General features: G+C 41.0%; 1 protein-coding gene across 1 annotated transcript in view; it reads right to left on the bottom strand.

Moving 5' to 3' along the window:
- Positions 1-18709, bottom strand: part of LOC306753533 (actin-binding LIM protein 3-like) — a gene marked incomplete at both ends in the record, with an annotated part of 37066 nt that extends 18357 nt beyond the window's left edge. The window contains 7 exons of the mRNA XM_079237413.1: positions 62-149; positions 580-673; positions 1079-1205; positions 2590-2702; positions 5361-5544; positions 15798-15962; positions 18691-18709. Of these exons, the coding sequence (XP_079093539.1) occupies positions 62-149; positions 580-673; positions 1079-1205; positions 2590-2702; positions 5361-5544; positions 15798-15962; positions 18691-18709 (790 nt within the window). The remainder of the gene's footprint in view (positions 1-61; positions 150-579; positions 674-1078; positions 1206-2589; positions 2703-5360; positions 5545-15797; positions 15963-18690) is intronic.
- Positions 18710-18956: the final 247 nt, after the last annotated feature.

The following is an 18956-nucleotide window of genomic DNA, read 5'->3' as shown; positions in this document are numbered from 1 at the left end:
GGATTTACATATATATTGCGCAATGTGTCGGCCACTCCCCTCCTCTCCTCCCATCCTTCACCTGTAAGGTACATTTCCGCTCCTTCCAGGAACATCATGTGACAGCGGGCACACCTGGCACAGCTGGGGTGGTATCGCTTCCCTCCAGCCTAGAGGAGAAGAACAGGAAAGGGAAGTACAAGTGAGAGGAAATAAATAAGGCAGAGAGAGACGACAACGGGTAACACAAATGAGGAAACCAGAACAAAGCGGTGATAAGAAATAGAGAAAGAGAACGAGGAATGAAGAGAGAGCAGAGGCGCGATAAGGAATAGAAAAAAACAGGAATGAATTGGGATAGAGGAGATGGGAGAGTGTTGCTTTGTTGGTTTTGAAAAGCTGCTTCGTCATCAGTCAACACTTCAGTCATTTAAAGAGGGACAGCTGCGTTTTTTCGCAGCTTTTTATAGACGGACACACACACATACTGGCATACGGGCACACAAACCCACACTTTCCTCCACAAAGACACATTCTCCCTCTTGTTTCCCATCTGTCTTAAGCATACAAACATATCCACACATGGAACAGAGCACTCACCTCAAGTACTCTGCCGCTGATGTACCTCTTACAGCTGTCACACCTGATGCCAAACTGTGTGTGGTAGTCACTCTCGCAGTAAGGTATCCCATCTCTGACAGGGTATAACAACAAAAAAAAGTTCTCACATTGAATTCACCTGCTGGCTTTGTGCAACTGTTCCACTATTATGTATCCTGTAACACATTGCTAATTGATGCAAGATTCAGCTACATGACTCAACTGGAGCAAAAACTAAGATTTTTCATGGTGACTTCCGAGTAATACTGTCTAGTTGATGAAAAGACGGATGGAATAATTGTCGGTTATCGTTTTGTAAATAAATAACGGATGAAGACAGGTGATGGTGAAACTTTTCCATGACGTGACATAACCAAGAAGCTTTCTCAAAGCAGAATGGTCACAGTGGATAGCTTCAGATATGAAAGAGAAAATATTTTATATTGGCTCAAATATAACTACAGTAGAGACTGTACATACGGGGGATTAAGCCACCTACTTGCTGATGTACTCTCCAGTGAGCGCACAGCCGCAAGTTCGGCATTTAAAGCAACTGACGTGCCACTGTCTCTCCAGAGCCAGCAGAGACTGACCCTGTTTGATCTCCTCGCCGCAGCCTGCACAGTCTAGAGGAGCGGAGAGGAGAATCAGGAAATGCAGCAAGGAACACACAAAAAAAGAAGATAAGAGCAGCTTCAACATTCTGACCTTCCACTCTGTCCTTGTCTCTCTGCTCTGCCAACCTCTCATCCCTTCTCTGCTCCTTCCCCTCTCCTCCTCATCCCTCTTTCCCATCTGTAGTTAAAGTCACACTGTCTTTGCCAGATGGAGCTACAAGAACCGGGCTACAAGACTAGCAGGCCACTCTCTGTGTGGGTGTGTGTGTGGGTGTGCAGCTGCCGGGGATGTGGCTATGTTTTGCAGCATTCAGCAGGTGGACAGTGGACCTCTTCAGGTTTTATTTTTCACCTTTAGGGGAATAAACGGTTTTACATGCTGGATGCATTAGTTAGATGGAGGTCATTTTATTTAGATACATGTAGGCTACATAAAATGATGGCCACAGAGGATCCTTGCTACTAAATGAGCAGGTATGCATTATTTTTAGGTAATTTATTCTGTCATACTGCTATTAAAGAATAATGCTGGTCGCATGTTACATTTTTCTGAGAGACTGAAACAAACAATGCATTGTGTGTGTAGCTAGAGCCTGATTATTCTTCTGTGCCAGTCGGCAAATATCCAAAAAACTCACCGATTGTTGACGTGTCCCTTCATTAACTTTACCATTACATAAGCACTGTAATTTATGTTCAGTCAATATGTACCTTCTTGCTGGTTTAAATACTCACTTTAGTAATTAATGTGTGTTAAGGTACCCAAATGCAGACATATTAACCAACAAATACACTATTTACTCTTGTTTGAGTAATGCCTGATAAATACTGCAGTGGGCTGGGTGTTACGTAACCTTTATAAAGAAAAAGGAAACTTTATGTCTGTGAATAGTTTTGAAAAATATTTGCCTACAGTACAAACCAGTGCTGTAGAACTCAAAATCGATCCAGGTCTCAAGACGACTTTTTGAAGGTCTTAGCCTCGTCACACTCCGAGAAAAAAGACTGGTGATTGGATATTTCAAGACCCACATATACAATTCACCTAGGCAGTACTAAAATAGATTATTTTAATATATTTTTCATGGCATGTTCATGCACACACACTATGTGGGTGTTTGTATGGGAATGTGGATCTTTCAGATCTTGACTCGGTCTCGCTCTGCCTTGGTCTTGACTTTGTCCCTATCCTTCAAAGTATTGATATTTTATTGGTCATGACTCAAAATGTGAACTTAATTGATTGCTGGCAAGTAGCTATTGTACCACAAAAGCTTTCAAAACGACATGCATTGTTTTTTGTATAACTGCACAGCTTGTCAATTATCACTAATATAGTGTATTGAACATTCAAAATGAACAGTGTGGTGTGGTTTGCATGTGTGGTTCTTACAGCTTGGTCCATGGACCTTGACGGGCTTGTCGCTTTTCAGAGTGTGTGAGCACTGCTGACACACACACTTCTTCCCACAGAAGGTCACCCTGTCTCCAATTGGGAACGGACTCCTGAAAACACACACACACATAAAATGTCACTAAAGCTATGCAGATATGGTGTTGCAGAAATTCTACTTGAGTCAGTTCACCCAGAACACAAAATCAACTCTTACCCCCTAGTGGTGCAGTTTCTGTCTGTGCAAATACATACAACAGTTTTGTTTGCAGACATTTTGACAAATGCAACTGATATTTGTATCCTAACACAATAGATTTAAATGGAATGGCAGCTGTGCTTTTCATAGCACTGAAAAAAAACAGACTGAGCAGCATTTATGTAGTTTAACACCAGTAGGAGATTTTGTGTATATCCTTTATTCATTCAAAATCACTTACATTGTAACTTACATTGTTTCTCATAGTCCCCAATGAAAAAGGTTTTGTAAAACAATAGACCTTCAGTATCTAAGAACATTTGCGATTATATTTCAGGTTTCTTTCCTGAACAACGAAACAGTGGTGGAGTGTCAACAATCTTCCCCCATTATGTCTCATTTTTGATTTAGCAGACCGGACTGAAATATTAATTCAAGAAGGCATTGAAGTATAAATCAAGACACACAGTAAATGCCGTTTAGCTCGAGGGTTCAGCCGTAGCCACATAGTGCAAGGGCAGAGGTGAGCATCTGCAATGCAGACATCTGAATACAATGGTTGCCATTGTATACAAATCTGTATCCAGATCACAGCAGACGTGTCCAAGACTCCTCGGGTAGAAAATAAGAAAACTGCAACACAAAGGCTGATAAATTATGAAGTAGCCGCTGTTGTTCTACAGTCGCCTCAAAAACACAGAAAGTTCATTGGAAGTACAAACGTGATTCAACATTATTTTGTGACAATATCAATTTGTATTTTGTCATGTGTAATTGAAGATTTTCAACTGATCTCTGTACTGTAGTGACAGTGAGAGCATGTGATGTGTGTATATAATCTGATATATATATATATATATATATATATATATATATATATATATATATATATATATATATATATATATACGTATATATATATATATATATATATATATATATATATATATATATATATATATATATATATATATATATATATATATCAACTATAGCTGGACAAAAAAAACATAACAATGACGTATATATATATATATATATATATATATATATATATATATATATATATATATATATATATATATCAACTATAGCTGGACAAAAAAAACATAACAATGACGTGAGGACCTTTTTTATATCTGCTAAGTTGCAAGAAAATCAAGTTACAAGTCAAATAGTCTGGGAGTCATAAACGATATACGGCTCAGCTCTATATTATGCGACACGGCCGCTCTTCTGATTTCATTTCTAGACTCTGCACACATCTGAGTGAGAGGTCGGTCAATGCTTGGAATAAAAATTCATTTGAGAGACACAATTTTATTGAAATATGCTGACACAGTTGTTTTCAAAATGAATAAGCTCCATTCACATTTCAGTGCAGTATGTTCTTATTCAGTAGAGTGGGTGCACACACAAACACGTACACACACAACTGACAGTTAGCATTTCATATTATCATATTTACAGTCACCCTTCATTCACTTATTACATTCACTCCGGCTTTGAATGAACTGAACTGAAGCCAATACTAAATTGACATGATGTAAAGTGAGACCAGCCAACTACAACCGACACAAAGCACATATGAAGTGTTTAATATTTCAAATATTTTAAATAGTAACTTGTTTAATCTTCGATGAGTCTCATCAACATCTTGCCTACACTGAAGCACGTACCAGTGTGGTTCAATAATTGGTACTCCAAAAAATATTCATATTTTAATAATAATATACAAATCCTCTGGGGGCAAATTAGACCATAAAACAGGTTCAGTCTAGGAGTTGTCCGTGTTTTCATCTTATAACTTTCACAGTGTCTTTCCAGTTCATGAAAGTTAATAAAAAAAACATGTTGGCACCTAAAACGGTGTTATTCAGAGTTGTGTTGACAAGTCAAAAACCAAGATGGTGACAGCCTGAATTTCTCACTTGAGGCTTCAAAACAAAAGTCCTCAAAGCAATGGGTGATGTCACAGTGAATATGTTCACTTCTTATGCAAAGCCTATGAAAATAGCCCGAGTGATGTCATGTTAAGTAAAAACACATCTGGGAGCTTATCAGAGAGGCGTGGAAATAGGAAATATGCTTTCAACTTGTATTATGGGATATATAGAGGACAAAAACTTTGATTTATTACTTTTAATTAGCTATATCAAGTTGCATTGACATCGCCTCCAGTGTTTCTTAGCACTGTTGTGATTGTGCAGTAGCTTTGGCGTACACTAGGCAGTGATACCATACTGGATTTTACTGGCCCGCAGTTGTCATACATTATTGCATTTTAATTGTAAAGGGCCACCTGCGGTGTGCAAGAGGTTATGAACAGACTTGCGAAGTCATTAAATCTCAGTATGTGGCGCTCTGTGAGAATTTCATTAATTGTTTTAGTTTTTGTAATTACAAGTTACTAATGAAGCAGTGCCAAGAGGATCCAATTACCCTACTATTACTACTACCAATGCCAACCATACTATGTTTGAAATATATTGTATTACAATACTTTAAATGAATTCTGAATGATGTTTCTGAATATGAGGCAAGAAGTTACAGAAGTATGTTGCAACTATACCTGCAGATGCTGCAGACGAAGCAGTGTGGGTGGTATGTCCTCCCCAGTGCAGATACCACCTCCCCAGTGATATACTGGTCACAGCTGTCACACTGAGTCCCGTAGAGCCGCTGGTAGTCTTCTGTACAGATGTACTCGCCAGAGTGGTGGAAGAAACCTGAGTGCACCAGATCACAGCCACAAACTGGACAAACGGGGAGGAAACCAAAACATGAATCAGCTCACATCATTCCACAAGAAGAGAAAACTGTACTGTATGTAGTCACTGTCGGGCAACATTGACTATTTCATTTGCTGATCCATTATATTTAGCTAGTGTTAAGTTGTTAACCATTTGAACTCTTTATCCATAACTTTCTGGACGCTTGTACCACAGTCACAATTATTTCAAATGTTGGATTTATGTAATTTACCGCTGTTTTTTTCTCCTATACTTGGTGTAAGATAAGATAAAATAAGATAATCCTTTATTAGTCCCTCAGTGGGGAAATTACAGGATTACAGCAGCATTGCTCACAAGTGAATAAAGAATAATAAAATAGAAACAAGTAATATAAATAAATATAAATAAGCAGTAAAACAGTAGAGAAGAATATTAAGATACAGACTGAATAGAAAAGTATATGCAAAAAAAGTACGTAAACGTATTGCACGTAATATTGCACCAGGTGAATGCTAAAGTGACCAAGTTCAGTTCAAGTGTTCGATTGTCAAAGTGGTCTACTGGAAGCTCAGTGTGTTATGCAGCCTGACCGCAGCGGGAAGAAAAGACTTGCGGTACCTCTCCCTCAGACACCGGGGATGAATCAGCCGGTGACTGAAGGAGCTGTGCAGCGCTGCCAGAGTGTCCCGCATGGGGTGGGATGCGTGGTTCATCATGGACGAGATCTTCATCATCATCCTCCTGTAGCCTACCACCTCCACGGTATCCAGAGGACGTCCCAGCACGCTGCTGGACTTCTTTACCAGCTTGTCCAGTCTGCTCCTGTCAGCCGCAGTGATGCTGCTGCTCCAGAAGACCACTCCATAAAAGATGGCTGATGCCACCACAGAGTCAAAGAAGGTCTTCAGGAGTGCTCCCTGCACCCCAAAAGACCTCAGTCTCCTCAGCAGAAAGAGTCTGCTCTGTCCCTTTTTGTAAAGAGCGTGTACGTGGTCGGACCAGTCCAGTTTGTTGTTCAAGTGAACACCCAGGTACTTGTAAGATTTGACGATCTCAATGTCCAGTCCCTGGATGCTCACCGGTACCGGAGGAGGGTGTTTACCCCGGCGGAAGTCCACCACCAGCTCCTTGGTTTTAACGGAGTTTATTTGGAGGCAGTTTCGCTGGCACCATCCTAAAAAGTCCTGATTTAGTTCTCTGTATTCCCTGTCATCATCGGTGGAAATGAGGCCGACGATTGCAGAGTCGTCAGAGAACTTTTGCAGGTGGCAGTTTGCAGAGCTGTGGTTGAAGTCCGAGGTGTATATGGAGAAGAGGAATGGAGCCAGAACGGTTCCTTGTGGGGCTCCCGTGCTACAGGACACCCGGTCTGACTCGCACTCCCGTATCCGCACATACTGTGGACGGTTGGTGAGGTAGTCCAGGATCCATGCAATCAGGTGGTGGTCCACCCCAGTCTGCTCCAGCTTGTCCCTCAGAAGTAAAGGCTGGATGGTGTTGAAGGCACTGGAGAAGTCGTAGAACATGACTCTCACAGTGCTTCCAGCCTTTTCTAGGTGAGAGAGGCATGTCTGAAGCAGAAAGATGACGGCGTCATCCACCCCGATGCCAGACTGGTAGGCGAACTGAAGTGGGTCCAGGGATGAACTCACCAGAGCGCGGAGATGGGCAAGGACCAGCCTCTCCAGGGTCTTCATCAGGTGGGCTGTCAACGTCACCGTAGCTGATGAGGTCCTTGGGTCCTTGGTCTATAATACCGGTACCACGCAGGACGTCTTCCATAGTTGTGGTACTAGTTGTGGTGTGCTGTCACTGTCGCTATTGCATCCGCCATTTCTGCTCTTCTTCACCCATAATGCATTCGGCAACAGTGTTACATGTGTCACTCATCGGGAATTTATTATATATGATTTTGAATCTTAATGCAAACAGGAAAATCTAACAATTAGCAAGTGAAAGTTATATTTAAGACAAATTCTATGTCTTTTTTTATGCAACTGGCAGCCTGGTTTGAGGGTAGTTAACAGTACACATGGCCAGTATTTAGCATGTGTGTGGTCGTCGAGGGGGTGGGGTTGTTAAGAGTGCAATCTGTTGTTCTTTCTGACCTTTAAAGGGTTAGTACTCTAATCTGATTTTGAGGATTAGATCAGTAACCAACTAATCTGTAATTTCTTTTACAGTAGGTTTTGGTTGTCTGTGCATGTACGATTGAAGAAATGTGGTATGTGTGTCCCTGAGTGTACACCTGGTTTTGTAAATATGTACCTGCAAGTGTACATTATTTACACACAATAAATATGTTAATATGCATCTATGGAGTGCAGTGTGATGGATGCATGTCTAGGCCAAGGAACACATGAACACTGTGCTACATTCACTGACAGCATGATGTATGGCTTTTATTCAGCAAATGCAAAGTCCTTCAGCCAAATGATTGCTTCTGGTGCAGCTGTGCTGGAGGATGAAGTGGTCTCTGCTGAGCTGGTTGGTTAGATTGTTTAAAAAGGAGCTGAACGATGATTTGCTCCAGCTATCAGGGAGGCAAGGAGCTCACTCTTACCTCCCATCGGTTGTGTTTTAAAGACTTCATAATAGCGATTCGGGATCCACAACAGATTTTTTCCCCCAAACTGAATTGAATCCCTGAAGCTGTCAGCGTCATGCTTTACCCATTCAGCTGCGGAAAAGTCAACTTATCTGTCATGTTATAACCTGTATTACCCAACGCCAGCCAGTGGATGTATACACTGCACCATGATACAACCTGGAAGTACACTAAGTTAAACATTTGAAAGGCAGCCAACGGATCAAAATATCTGACAGTGAATTGAATGGGCTCTAATTAAGCTAATGGCTCTAAACCCAATGGAGTGAATGGATCCGATCTGATCCGAGCCAGTGTGTTAAGTGGCTCAGACAGAGAAAGAGACACCGTGGACAAAGACAAGCAGTCCAGCTCCCTAATGTATATGTCTGTTGGAGCCAACCTGGAGTCATAAAGACAGTAAAGAAACAATTAAGTGAGTTGTAGTTCAGTTTTCTCCATATAAGCATGGAGCCAAACACATTCATGAAGAGAGAAATACTTTCATGAAGCCCAAAGACTATGGGCTCATGTCATGGTAGCTTTCAATGCCTTTTTAAAAGTGTATTATTGTAATATTATGTAGATATTAAGATGGCATTGCTGTTTACTGCACATCTTCGTCCCTAGATTACCTGCAATTGCAATACATCCATTAAATGTTAACCATAAACAATGCCATTATTGCCAAGAGCAACATAACTGTAAACAGTATCGGCAGATTGTTTATGTGAATAGCACCTTCCAACAACAAGACAAATCAAAGTGCTTAACAAGAGACAATAAAGGCATTATTGCAAGATATGAAAGCAACCCAAAAAGGCTGATTGTCTGTGGAATTGTCTAAATGTGGCCATTTCAATTCTAAACCAGTATTATGGGTTTCTATTTTTTCTTTTTCTTTCTGAGCTATGCCAGAAAAACATTCAAACAGGATGGAACTCCTTCACACTCCTCACTGTATTTAAACTTTGGTGCAAAGTGTTCACGTGCATGATACAGACCAGTCCGAGTTCATGTTCAGCATATGTGTTGAAAATATTGATATTGAAGAAGGGGATTTTCCAACACAGATGTGATGTCTTTAACATCATCTTCATTAAGAGAATGATCTTCTTACATTGTATTAGTTTGAAGATGGAATCAATTTATTAATAAAAGGAAAGAAAAACAAGGACATCGTTCTCAAACACGGGAAACGCTGTATAGTATTTTAGTTTTCCCCCTCTGTCTCTGATAATTGCATTCTTGTCATGGCAAAGCTGCTGTCGCACAACTTTAAAATATCAGCCTGACCTTTATCAGTCTGTCTGAGACTAAAGCTGGTCACAAAATGATGTTCAACAAGGCAAGCTTTTTGTCAAACTATCCACTGGGATTCAAAAGATGGAGCTATGTGGTTTTCAGCAGCTGTGACAACATGATATATACAAACCTTCATATGGACACAAACACTCTTTCCCTCTATTTCCAAGAGACACACACTTAGAAAGAAGGAAGGAAGATAGCCGGGTACCTTTTATCCTTTTTCACTCTGCTGATAGCATTCACACATTCATCACTGTCTAAATGGAAAGCTATTAAGATGTGGAGGCAAACAGGAAAGAGAGGGAGCCATTGAGGCTTGGCTGGTCTCCAGATGGACCTCTGGTATATTTGGATTTTCAGATCACAGGCCATTTTCAAAGAACTGTCCTCACCGAACAAAATCTGTGCATGGACTGGCTGTGTTTATTGGCATCCATTTTAATATTCAACTAGGGTATTTGTAATGTCATAACTTGGACATTGAAGACCACCAAGTCATATTTAAATATAGGTTTGATCTGTCTTGGTAATTGAGTTTCTATACTTATTTAAGTGGTGTTTTTATTAGACTATATATACCAATCCACCCCTCTGGTTCGGACTGCAATGTCTCAACAACTGTTGGATGGATTGCAAGAAAATCTTGTGCAGACATTCACACTAAATATGCACATTAGCAAAAGGAAAGCATACTAACACGCTAAATAAAGATGGCAAACACAATTCAGATAAATATCAGGACAGAAGGATTGTCATTGTAAGCATATTAGCATTTTGTTCAAAGCACAGCTGTGCTGTCAGTGCATCTTTATTCGACTGAAATGAACCTATTTCAGGTCTTGTACTGAAACTTTGCTCCGAGGAAAGATGAACAGTTGGCAGAGCTCAGCAGATTTGATGGAGAGGTTTTGTTTTTCTTTGAGACAGAAAGTAAATGTCATGGGTTGTTATTTCTAAATATTCCAACATGCAAGTACAAGTACAGAGAGGCCCACCATATCTGTATGATGAGCATGAGGTCACAACTCAGAACTAAACCATCCAACCTGTCAGGAATCCCATTAAATGTGTATAACAGTGTGTCTGAGCCTAAATCATTTCATTAAGCTTTTCATTTTGCAGATTTACAACGTCATAATAGAAGACAGAATTGCCACAGCAACTCAATGAGTATGGGCCAGCCTGCAACCATCCATTACTCCCTCGGTCACATGACATTTTAGTCTTTCAGGGACAGTCGAGACAAATCTTCCCATTGCCACTTCAACTTGCTGACTGAAGCTTAATGTTCAAAAAGGTCAAAGACATGTCAGTCGCCTCCATGACCTGTCAAGAAGAAGAAGAAAAAAACATATGACCCCACGTGACCTTACCCTGATGTTCCCTGACCCCTGTTGCTCTAAACTCTGGCGGTTCTATGTGCCACGTCAGCATTAACTGGGCAGGTAAATAAAACAGCAGCTAAGAGACGGCAGAGTCCTATTCACAGTAACTAGTCGGTTTCATTAATGCAAAATTGGCATCTTGAATTTAAGCGAATTCAACCTATACTGGCGATTGTTTCTGCTGGACGGTTGAAGTGCCGGCAGAGAGAGTAACAGCATTTTTATGACCGTCTACAACCATCAAGAGAGTCATCCAGCCTCCACTCTGTCTCACCATCTAGCACATCCATACTCCGTCTGTGGCAGGACTTTCTATAATTTATCATCACCAGACAGAAATAACGATCAAAAGAAATTTTATGGGAAATTATTGAGGCCACATAATGAAATTAAAGGACTGAGAAATGGCTCATTTGTAAGCCGTCATATTGGATCAGTAAGAAGTAAATGGCACCATCTTTGCTGCAGCTCCATTGGTTCAGTGATTCAGCAAGTCTGAACAAGTTTTGCAGTCGATGCGGTTACCGACCCCAAACAAATGGTCAATTTAAGTCAAAATAAATGTATGATTTAAACATAATGCTGGGTTAGTAGACAACAACACACATACCCTGATTATTGGCTGCTTTGCATCGCAATTGTTGCTGTAACTGAGCCATTGTTGATGTTATCAGTCCTACTAGTGCTTCTCAAAATGAGTGACGTAAAAAAAAATAAAAAGATCACCAGTGAGAACAATGAAGAAACTTGAGTGATTTGATGCTGCGAGTGCTCCAGATTGAGGTTAACCGGCAAACATGTCTGTCACAATCAAAATATGAAGAAGCCTTTCTTGGATTGTCAATGTGCCCTCGCCCTTTCAATGTTTAACTTGCAATGTTTCCGTGACTTTTGTCTTGGGTTTAAAAGAAAGGCATTCCAGAAAACCTATCACAGGGAAAGCGCATGAACTGGAGGGACTTTAAAAAGTGCTTGAAACTTTTTATTTATCACCTAAAATTCACAATTGATGTGACAAGAAAAATAATCAGAGTATTCAAGGCTTAATCCCAAGGAGATGAGGCTTGTATAGGGAAAGCAAACAGAAAATACATTCCATGTCACAAATAAATGAAATAAATACAAATCAATAAATGAAATCATGCTCAACGCCTTTTTCTTTCTCCTCTCTTTTATTCATGTGACGATCACCTTCTTCCCTCTCTGCTCCATCAGTTTCATTCATCACCAGCCTCCCACTTCCCCTCCCATCTGCTCATCAGGGGGGCGGGTTCAGCTGCAGTTCGTCGTTGGCACTGAAGTATTTAGATACTTTTCTTCTACATCTGTTAGCAGTGATTTGTAGCCTATTAGATTGAAGTGCTTGGGGTCTGGACACACATGCACGCATACAAACTCAATTGGCAGAAAGTCAACAAATAATGATTTCTTTGTTTACTGCCAGCGGCGCACGCACAGGGTCTCGGGAATGAGAGAAAGAGGCAACGCAAAGAACTGATTTAAAAAGAAAGAACATAAATGAAGATGGATGCAAGAAACAAGAACTCCTGGAGGCTTGATACGAGAGTTGTACCGATACCAGTATCGGAAATGCCTCATTTTAGGCTGGATCGGTGCATAGAATCACATACTCGCTGATACCCGATCCAGCCTAAAATGAGGCATTTCCGATATCACGTTATCATTTACCTGCTCATTGAGGCAGCACAGGAACAACAACATGTGTCACTCGCTATCTGATCTGAGCTATCTGGATGATGGCTCACTCATTAGCTACTTCCTTCGTTAGCTTCACAATCGCTTTATTATGATTATGTTCGAAGAATTGTTATTTATTCCTTTCGTATTTTTCAGTGACTGTCAAACTAGATAATAAAATAAAGTTATATGGAATTCATACCTGAACATGTCCAGGTATCGGTATCAGTATCGGGAAGGAAAAAAGGGGTATCAAAACATCTCTACTTGATATACATGTTGACTGTCTCTTTTTCTGATTTAGCTTCCAGATACGCAAGAAAACATATAAGTGTGCACAGAAATACAACAGCACACTGAGCCCCAATGCAAATGCTCATACAAGGACACACACAAAAGAGTGCCGCACAGCTGAGCTGATACAGCGATAAATGCTTCACAGTTTGTCCTTGAAGTCTCTTCCGAAGAAAGAGCCATCCGTGACTGTCTGTATGGCTGAGCATACACTAATACTGATAAAACACACCGCTCCATGGTGTGCAAACTTGTTTCAAACAAAAGTGGGTCAGGCCTGGTAAGCTTTACACGATAAAAATAATCATGAGTCTGTTTTATATTCTGTTGAGAAGGTGAAGACCCTGCAGTTGTACAATAAATTCAAATAAATGAAGTGTGTGCCCGTTGTATTCCACCTTCGAGGAGAGCTAATTTTCTTCCTGAAAATTATCCTCTAAAAGTCTCCATGGATGGGATGAAATGGTTCGATGCACAGTAAGAATCAGACTATATGCTATATTTGTCCTTTTCCCCAGGAATGACTGTTCTTTACAAAAAAGAGATGCTGTAAGGTCACAGATGATGAACATGGGTTCAATTTTCCGATGCAGAAGAGGAGAGATGAGGATTATTTTAGACTCGGGCCGAAGACAAGACAAGGAGAAAACGAGAAAGAAAGGCAAGATGGGAGTCAAGGGAGAGATTAGAGGAAGAGGAAACGAGAAGGCATCATATGTGAGGAGAAAGGGAAGCAGACAGCAAAGCAAGGGGATGAGGATGTGGAGGAAGAGACAGGGGGACCCGGGGGAGGTATCAATGAGGCTATCGATCTGCCCATCCAGCGCACGTCTACCGTCCTGTCACTGTCTTCCATCATCAACATGGGATGGATGTTCTTGCTGAAGCTCTTCTGCATTTGCATGAGTGTGATCAGAATAGATCAAAGAGGAGGAGGAGGGGGGGGGGGGGGGTTAACAGTCTACAGTCTAACTAGTAAGGATAAGAATGTGAGACTGATCATAAACTCAAGTTTTCACCTGGTGGTGGTGCTACATGAAAAGTTAAGGAATCAATCAGGAATCGATTGATTCACCTTGAGGGGATCATGAATATTTGTATCACGTTCAATGGCAATCCACCGAATAGTTGTTAGTTTTAGTCTGGACTAAAGTAGTGAACAAACAAATAATACACTTATTAAAATCAGGAGAAGAAAGTTTACCTATCAAGGCTAACTCTGTCCTATCCAAAACTGAGGCCACCCCACCTAAAGTAGTCACCATGCTACCCAATAACAGACAATCTCAAATCACACACCGACACACTCATCTATCTCACCCTGCTCATCTGTTTCCATTCCATTTATCCCAAATCTCCTCTCCGCTCTCCCAAAACAATCTTTTAAATCCTAAATAGCCACAGTAACTGCAGATTACACCATTCACCAAAAAAAGACGCATTGTGACTCTCTGACATTCACAGCTCCAAACAAAGCATGAGAGACAAGAGAGCTACGGAGAGGGGGAGGAAAGAGGAGAAAAAAATGCCTGGAAAAGCTGACAATTTGATTCTTGTCCACTTCATCAGCTGATGGAGCCCATTAGCTCAAAGTCATTAAGCTTACTCTGCAAGATAAATTGTCTGTAATAATGAATACTGTAATATCAAAGGGAGAACACTTCCGTCAATAAGTGTCTTTTCAGAGGGAATAAGTGATGCGATTGAGCAAACAAACAATTTCAGCTCAGGGTTTTTTTAAGACTTAAAATAGAAAACCCTCTTCCTTGTTGGTGTTGTTTGGCTGCGTGCATTCACTCGATGTAACTGTCAGATCAAAGAGAGAGATCAGTGTTTTGGGACTGTGTGGGTCCTGGCTTGAGAAAGGAGGTTAGCTGGTTGGAGTCTGACTTGGGGCTGAAAACCTGCTGACAGCACAGTTAAGCTAGCTGCTGACTCCAGACCTCTATTTGTGTGATCTGTCCCACCTGCTCAGTGGTGGAGCTCATACATGCATTTTTACACATAAAAACTCATATAGACACACACACACACACACACACACACACACACACACACACACACACACACACACACACCTGGACAAATTCAATGTGTTTTCCAACTCTCACACTCAACTTCAACTTTTTAAAGGTGAGGCTCAAAGAAAAATATACATACTGATCGTCCCAAATGCAGAATGTATCAAGTGTAAATACCATATGGGCTGACAGGGATACTCAACTTGCTTCTGTAAGAGGCCAGCTATTACCTTCTAGGATTTCAGAACATTCGGGGCCCGGACCTCTCTCGGGAAGTCTGGGGTCTCCTCCCTGAGCACTTTTTTGATTAACAAGCTCCATTAGTCTATTTTGATTAATTTTTAAGGGCACTCAAGCCCATTATTGATTGTAAAAGTTCAAAAAAATGTGAATCAATTTATTTTCACTTTGAAATGAAGAAAATGCTCTGACTGTGACTCACCTGGCACATATTGTAGAAGAACCGTAGTAGTGCAGTATCACTGCCATGGGTTTTTGGTATTTAGAAATGACATGTACACTAATTGTTCCCCATTGGACTTGCATCATTGTGATGCAGTGGCCGCTGGGATGTTGAAACACAACTACAACGCCTCTAATGTTTTAAAGATCATAAATATCACATGAAACCTTTTGTTCTTGGTGAGAGTGGCATCCGATTACCAATGTTCTGTCATCAACTTTGATCCTGGTGAAGTCACAGCTCAGTTTCTATTTCAGTGAAGCTATCATTGATTCAATTGTGCTGGTTCCTTATTGTCTGAGTACTGGCAATTATTAAATATTTAATTATCCAATTTGGTGTGGGTGGAATCCACACAAGGAAACATATAAATCCAAGATAATAATACAAAAAATAATGAATATGAGATGTTTGTGAGAAGAGAATGGAAGCGGATGCAAGTGTTTGTGAGAAGGTGTTAATGTGCACTGAATATACAGACGCATGTTTGTGTGTGTAGGTGTGTGGCAGCTTCTTACCTTGGCAGGTGAAGCAGAGAACATGGAAGTGTGTGTTTTTGACGCGCACCACCTCCCCACGACACACCTCCCCACAGCGCTCACACACAATGGGTGAATTTCCACGGCTGGAGAGGGGAGAGCTGCTGTTGTTGTTTCCTCCATAAAGGCCCGACTGGTACTGAACTGAAGAGAGGATCAGAAACATGTCGCGGATTGTTATTGTGAAGCCCTTACTTCTGTCATCCTTTCAACTGAATTCAAACGTCTTATATCAACGTGATGGAGAAAAAAAGATAAACGATGTGACGCATTTGTTTTCCCAGGCAAGTGTCTTGTTACAGGAACGTTTGATAGCTAAACACTCGCTTTAATTCATAATTAATCTGGAAACAGCTGCTCAGGTTTATCTTGAAGATAAAGTAAATACAAATCAGACCCTCAAGTTGACTCATTCTCAAACATCAGCACAGATGTTTGTTTGTTGTCCCTCTCAAAAACAAAAACACTTATATGTATTGTCACACACACACACAAACACAATGGCAAACAATCCTGGCGAATCAATAAGACAAAAACACCCAAATACATACACAATATCAAACACAAACATGATCACACAATCGAGTGAAGGTTTAAGGGAGACGGAGAAGGCTTAGTGGTTGACTTTGTAAATAGTAGTGGCTCCTGGAAAGTCTGTTACTCTGCCAGAAGATCAGCGCGACTTACAGCCATTCATTGTACAGGAAGCGGCTTAAGGGACAGGTGTAGAGGAAGACGGACACTAACTAACTGAGACCAATTTCAAACTGCTGGTGGCCTTCAGTCAAAAAAGGGCACATGGGGCTGTTTTGGGATTACACCTCTTTTATCCTCGCTTATAAAACTGGACAAATCTCTTTTGGAAAAACAAGTAATTGCTTTACGCTGTCTGAAACACACACACACACACACACACACACACACACACACACACACACACACACACACACACACACACACAACTATGTGTCATAGCAGGAGAGTTGTGAATAGATTTCACTGACTGGCAGCCTATTCGATCAATATTGATTCAGATTTCCTGTAATAATCAACTGACCTCTATCCACTGTGTAACAATCTAAACAATGATTCCACTGTATTCCACCCAATTACATTACATTACAGTTAATACTGCTGCCTCCAAGAGTATTATGCAATCACAGCACACACATAACATCCCGATTTAAGCTGATGACAGCAGGAGAAAGACAGAGTTGTGGATAGCGAGAGAGAGAGAGAGAGAGAGAAAGAAAGAGAGAGAGAGAAAGAGAGAGAGAGAGAGCCAGAGAGAAAGGTACAATTGGGACAAAAAATCCTAACAAATTGTATGACCAGTATGTGTTATTCAGTGTGTGTGTGTGTGTGTGTGTGTGTGTGTGTGTGCACCATAAAAGCTGGCATGCGCGCCGTAGCCAGATGGCAGCACAAGGACTGGAACCACAGACATAGAAAGCCACCTGTGTGTGTGTGTGTGTGTGTGTGTGTGTGTGTGTGAGAGAGAGAGAGAGAGAGTCTGAATGTGTTAATTTGTGTGTGTTCGTTGGTATTATTAGGTTTAAATGTTGTATGTTCTAGTTAACAGTATGTAATTGATGATGGTGACAACATGTTCATGGACTATGCATGTAATTTATGTGCTTCAATGTGTGTGTGTGTGTGTGTGTGTGTGTGTGTGTGTGTGTGTGTGTGTGTGTGTGTGTGTGTGTGTGTGTGTGTGTGTGTGTGTGTGTGTGTGCATTGTCTTAACACATAGTACACCAACAGCCAGGTAGAATGTCCTGTGCCTCTAACCCTCGTCTACACATTTAATCTGTTTACTCAAAAAAAAGTAATGTTATTTGCCTACAATTCTGCAGCGAGTGGCATCAAAGTCGTTTGACAGCAACACATATTTATCCTGACCTTTGACATTTTGGATAAAAAACAATAAGGTGTCCCTTGAATCAAACCACTCTGCTGAAAGGGAATCATTTTCTTTTGTGTAGGAGATTTTTGTGGTTACAGTCGCTCACCTGAGGCCCCTCTGCTACACTGACATGGTCATAATTGCATCAGAGTGTGGCCCCGCTAGAGCCTTTTTTATAGGTGAAATATCTCCCTTTAGGTGAGAGATATAAAACTGAGCGGCTGCAGGAGGTGTGAGTACTCGCTTTGTCCGCAGAGCTGCTTTTGTTTTTGGAAAATATATATTTGGGATTCAGTGGTTTCACATTAATAAAAAACATCCCTCTGTGGTTCAATGTTTAGACATTGGGACATATTAATATGTGCCTGGCACAGTGTAGACCAGAGATGTGCAGCTTTGTCCTCCTGCTATCCAAGAACCGCGGGTTTCCTGTTTCTTCTCTCCAAAGTATCTTAATATCTGTCCAAGGCTCTTCTGACTGCCTTACCTGACTATTGATTGCGATGAATACTGATCTCTCCCACACACAAAAAAGAGAACAATTTTACACATTTATTTAATAAAACAATAGATGAATTGAGTGGGTCCTGTGACCCTTGGTTGTTATCAGAAGCACAGAAATCAACACCGCTTGAAACCATCACAATGATGCAAATACTGATGAATGCTGTCAAATATCAATACACAATATCAGCCTCTGTCTTTAACCTTCACTGACAGAGAGCCGGCTAATAACATGATGAAATACAGTGTCAATAAGCGAGGCAGTGATCAATAACCTCACTGAAGGGCTGTTTATGTCTACTTCAGGTTAAACACTCCCAGGACATTATGTTATTGATTATGCACAAGCAAACATACATACACACTCACATGGAAACACACACACAGCCTACACGTGTGCACCTCACCAGCATACTCACACACGCACGCGCACACACACACAGACACACACACACAGCTTACCATTGGTCGGTCCACTCATGATGTGAAGTGGAATTCAAACAGCTTGAATGATAGTCCTCCTCGGAGTCTGTCTGCCAGTTAAATGAAGCTTCCAGCTGCAGGACACAAGCTCCAGATATGACCAAGCACTCCTGTCAACTCTCTGTGTCCCTGTCAGACTTAAATCCTCTCTCTCTCTCTCTCCGTCTCTCTCTCTCTCTCTCTCTCTCTCTCTCTCTCTCTCTCTCTCTCTCTCTCTCTCTCTCTCTCTCTCTCTGTGTCTCAAT

The sequence above is a fragment of the Taurulus bubalis genome (assembly GCF_910589615.1).
Source record: "Taurulus bubalis genome assembly, chromosome: 2".
In the NCBI taxonomy this organism is placed as follows: domain Eukaryota; kingdom Metazoa; phylum Chordata; class Actinopteri; order Perciformes; family Cottidae; genus Taurulus; species Taurulus bubalis.
Note: the sequence above shows the minus strand (reverse complement) of the source record. Positions and strands in the feature narration are given on the sequence as shown.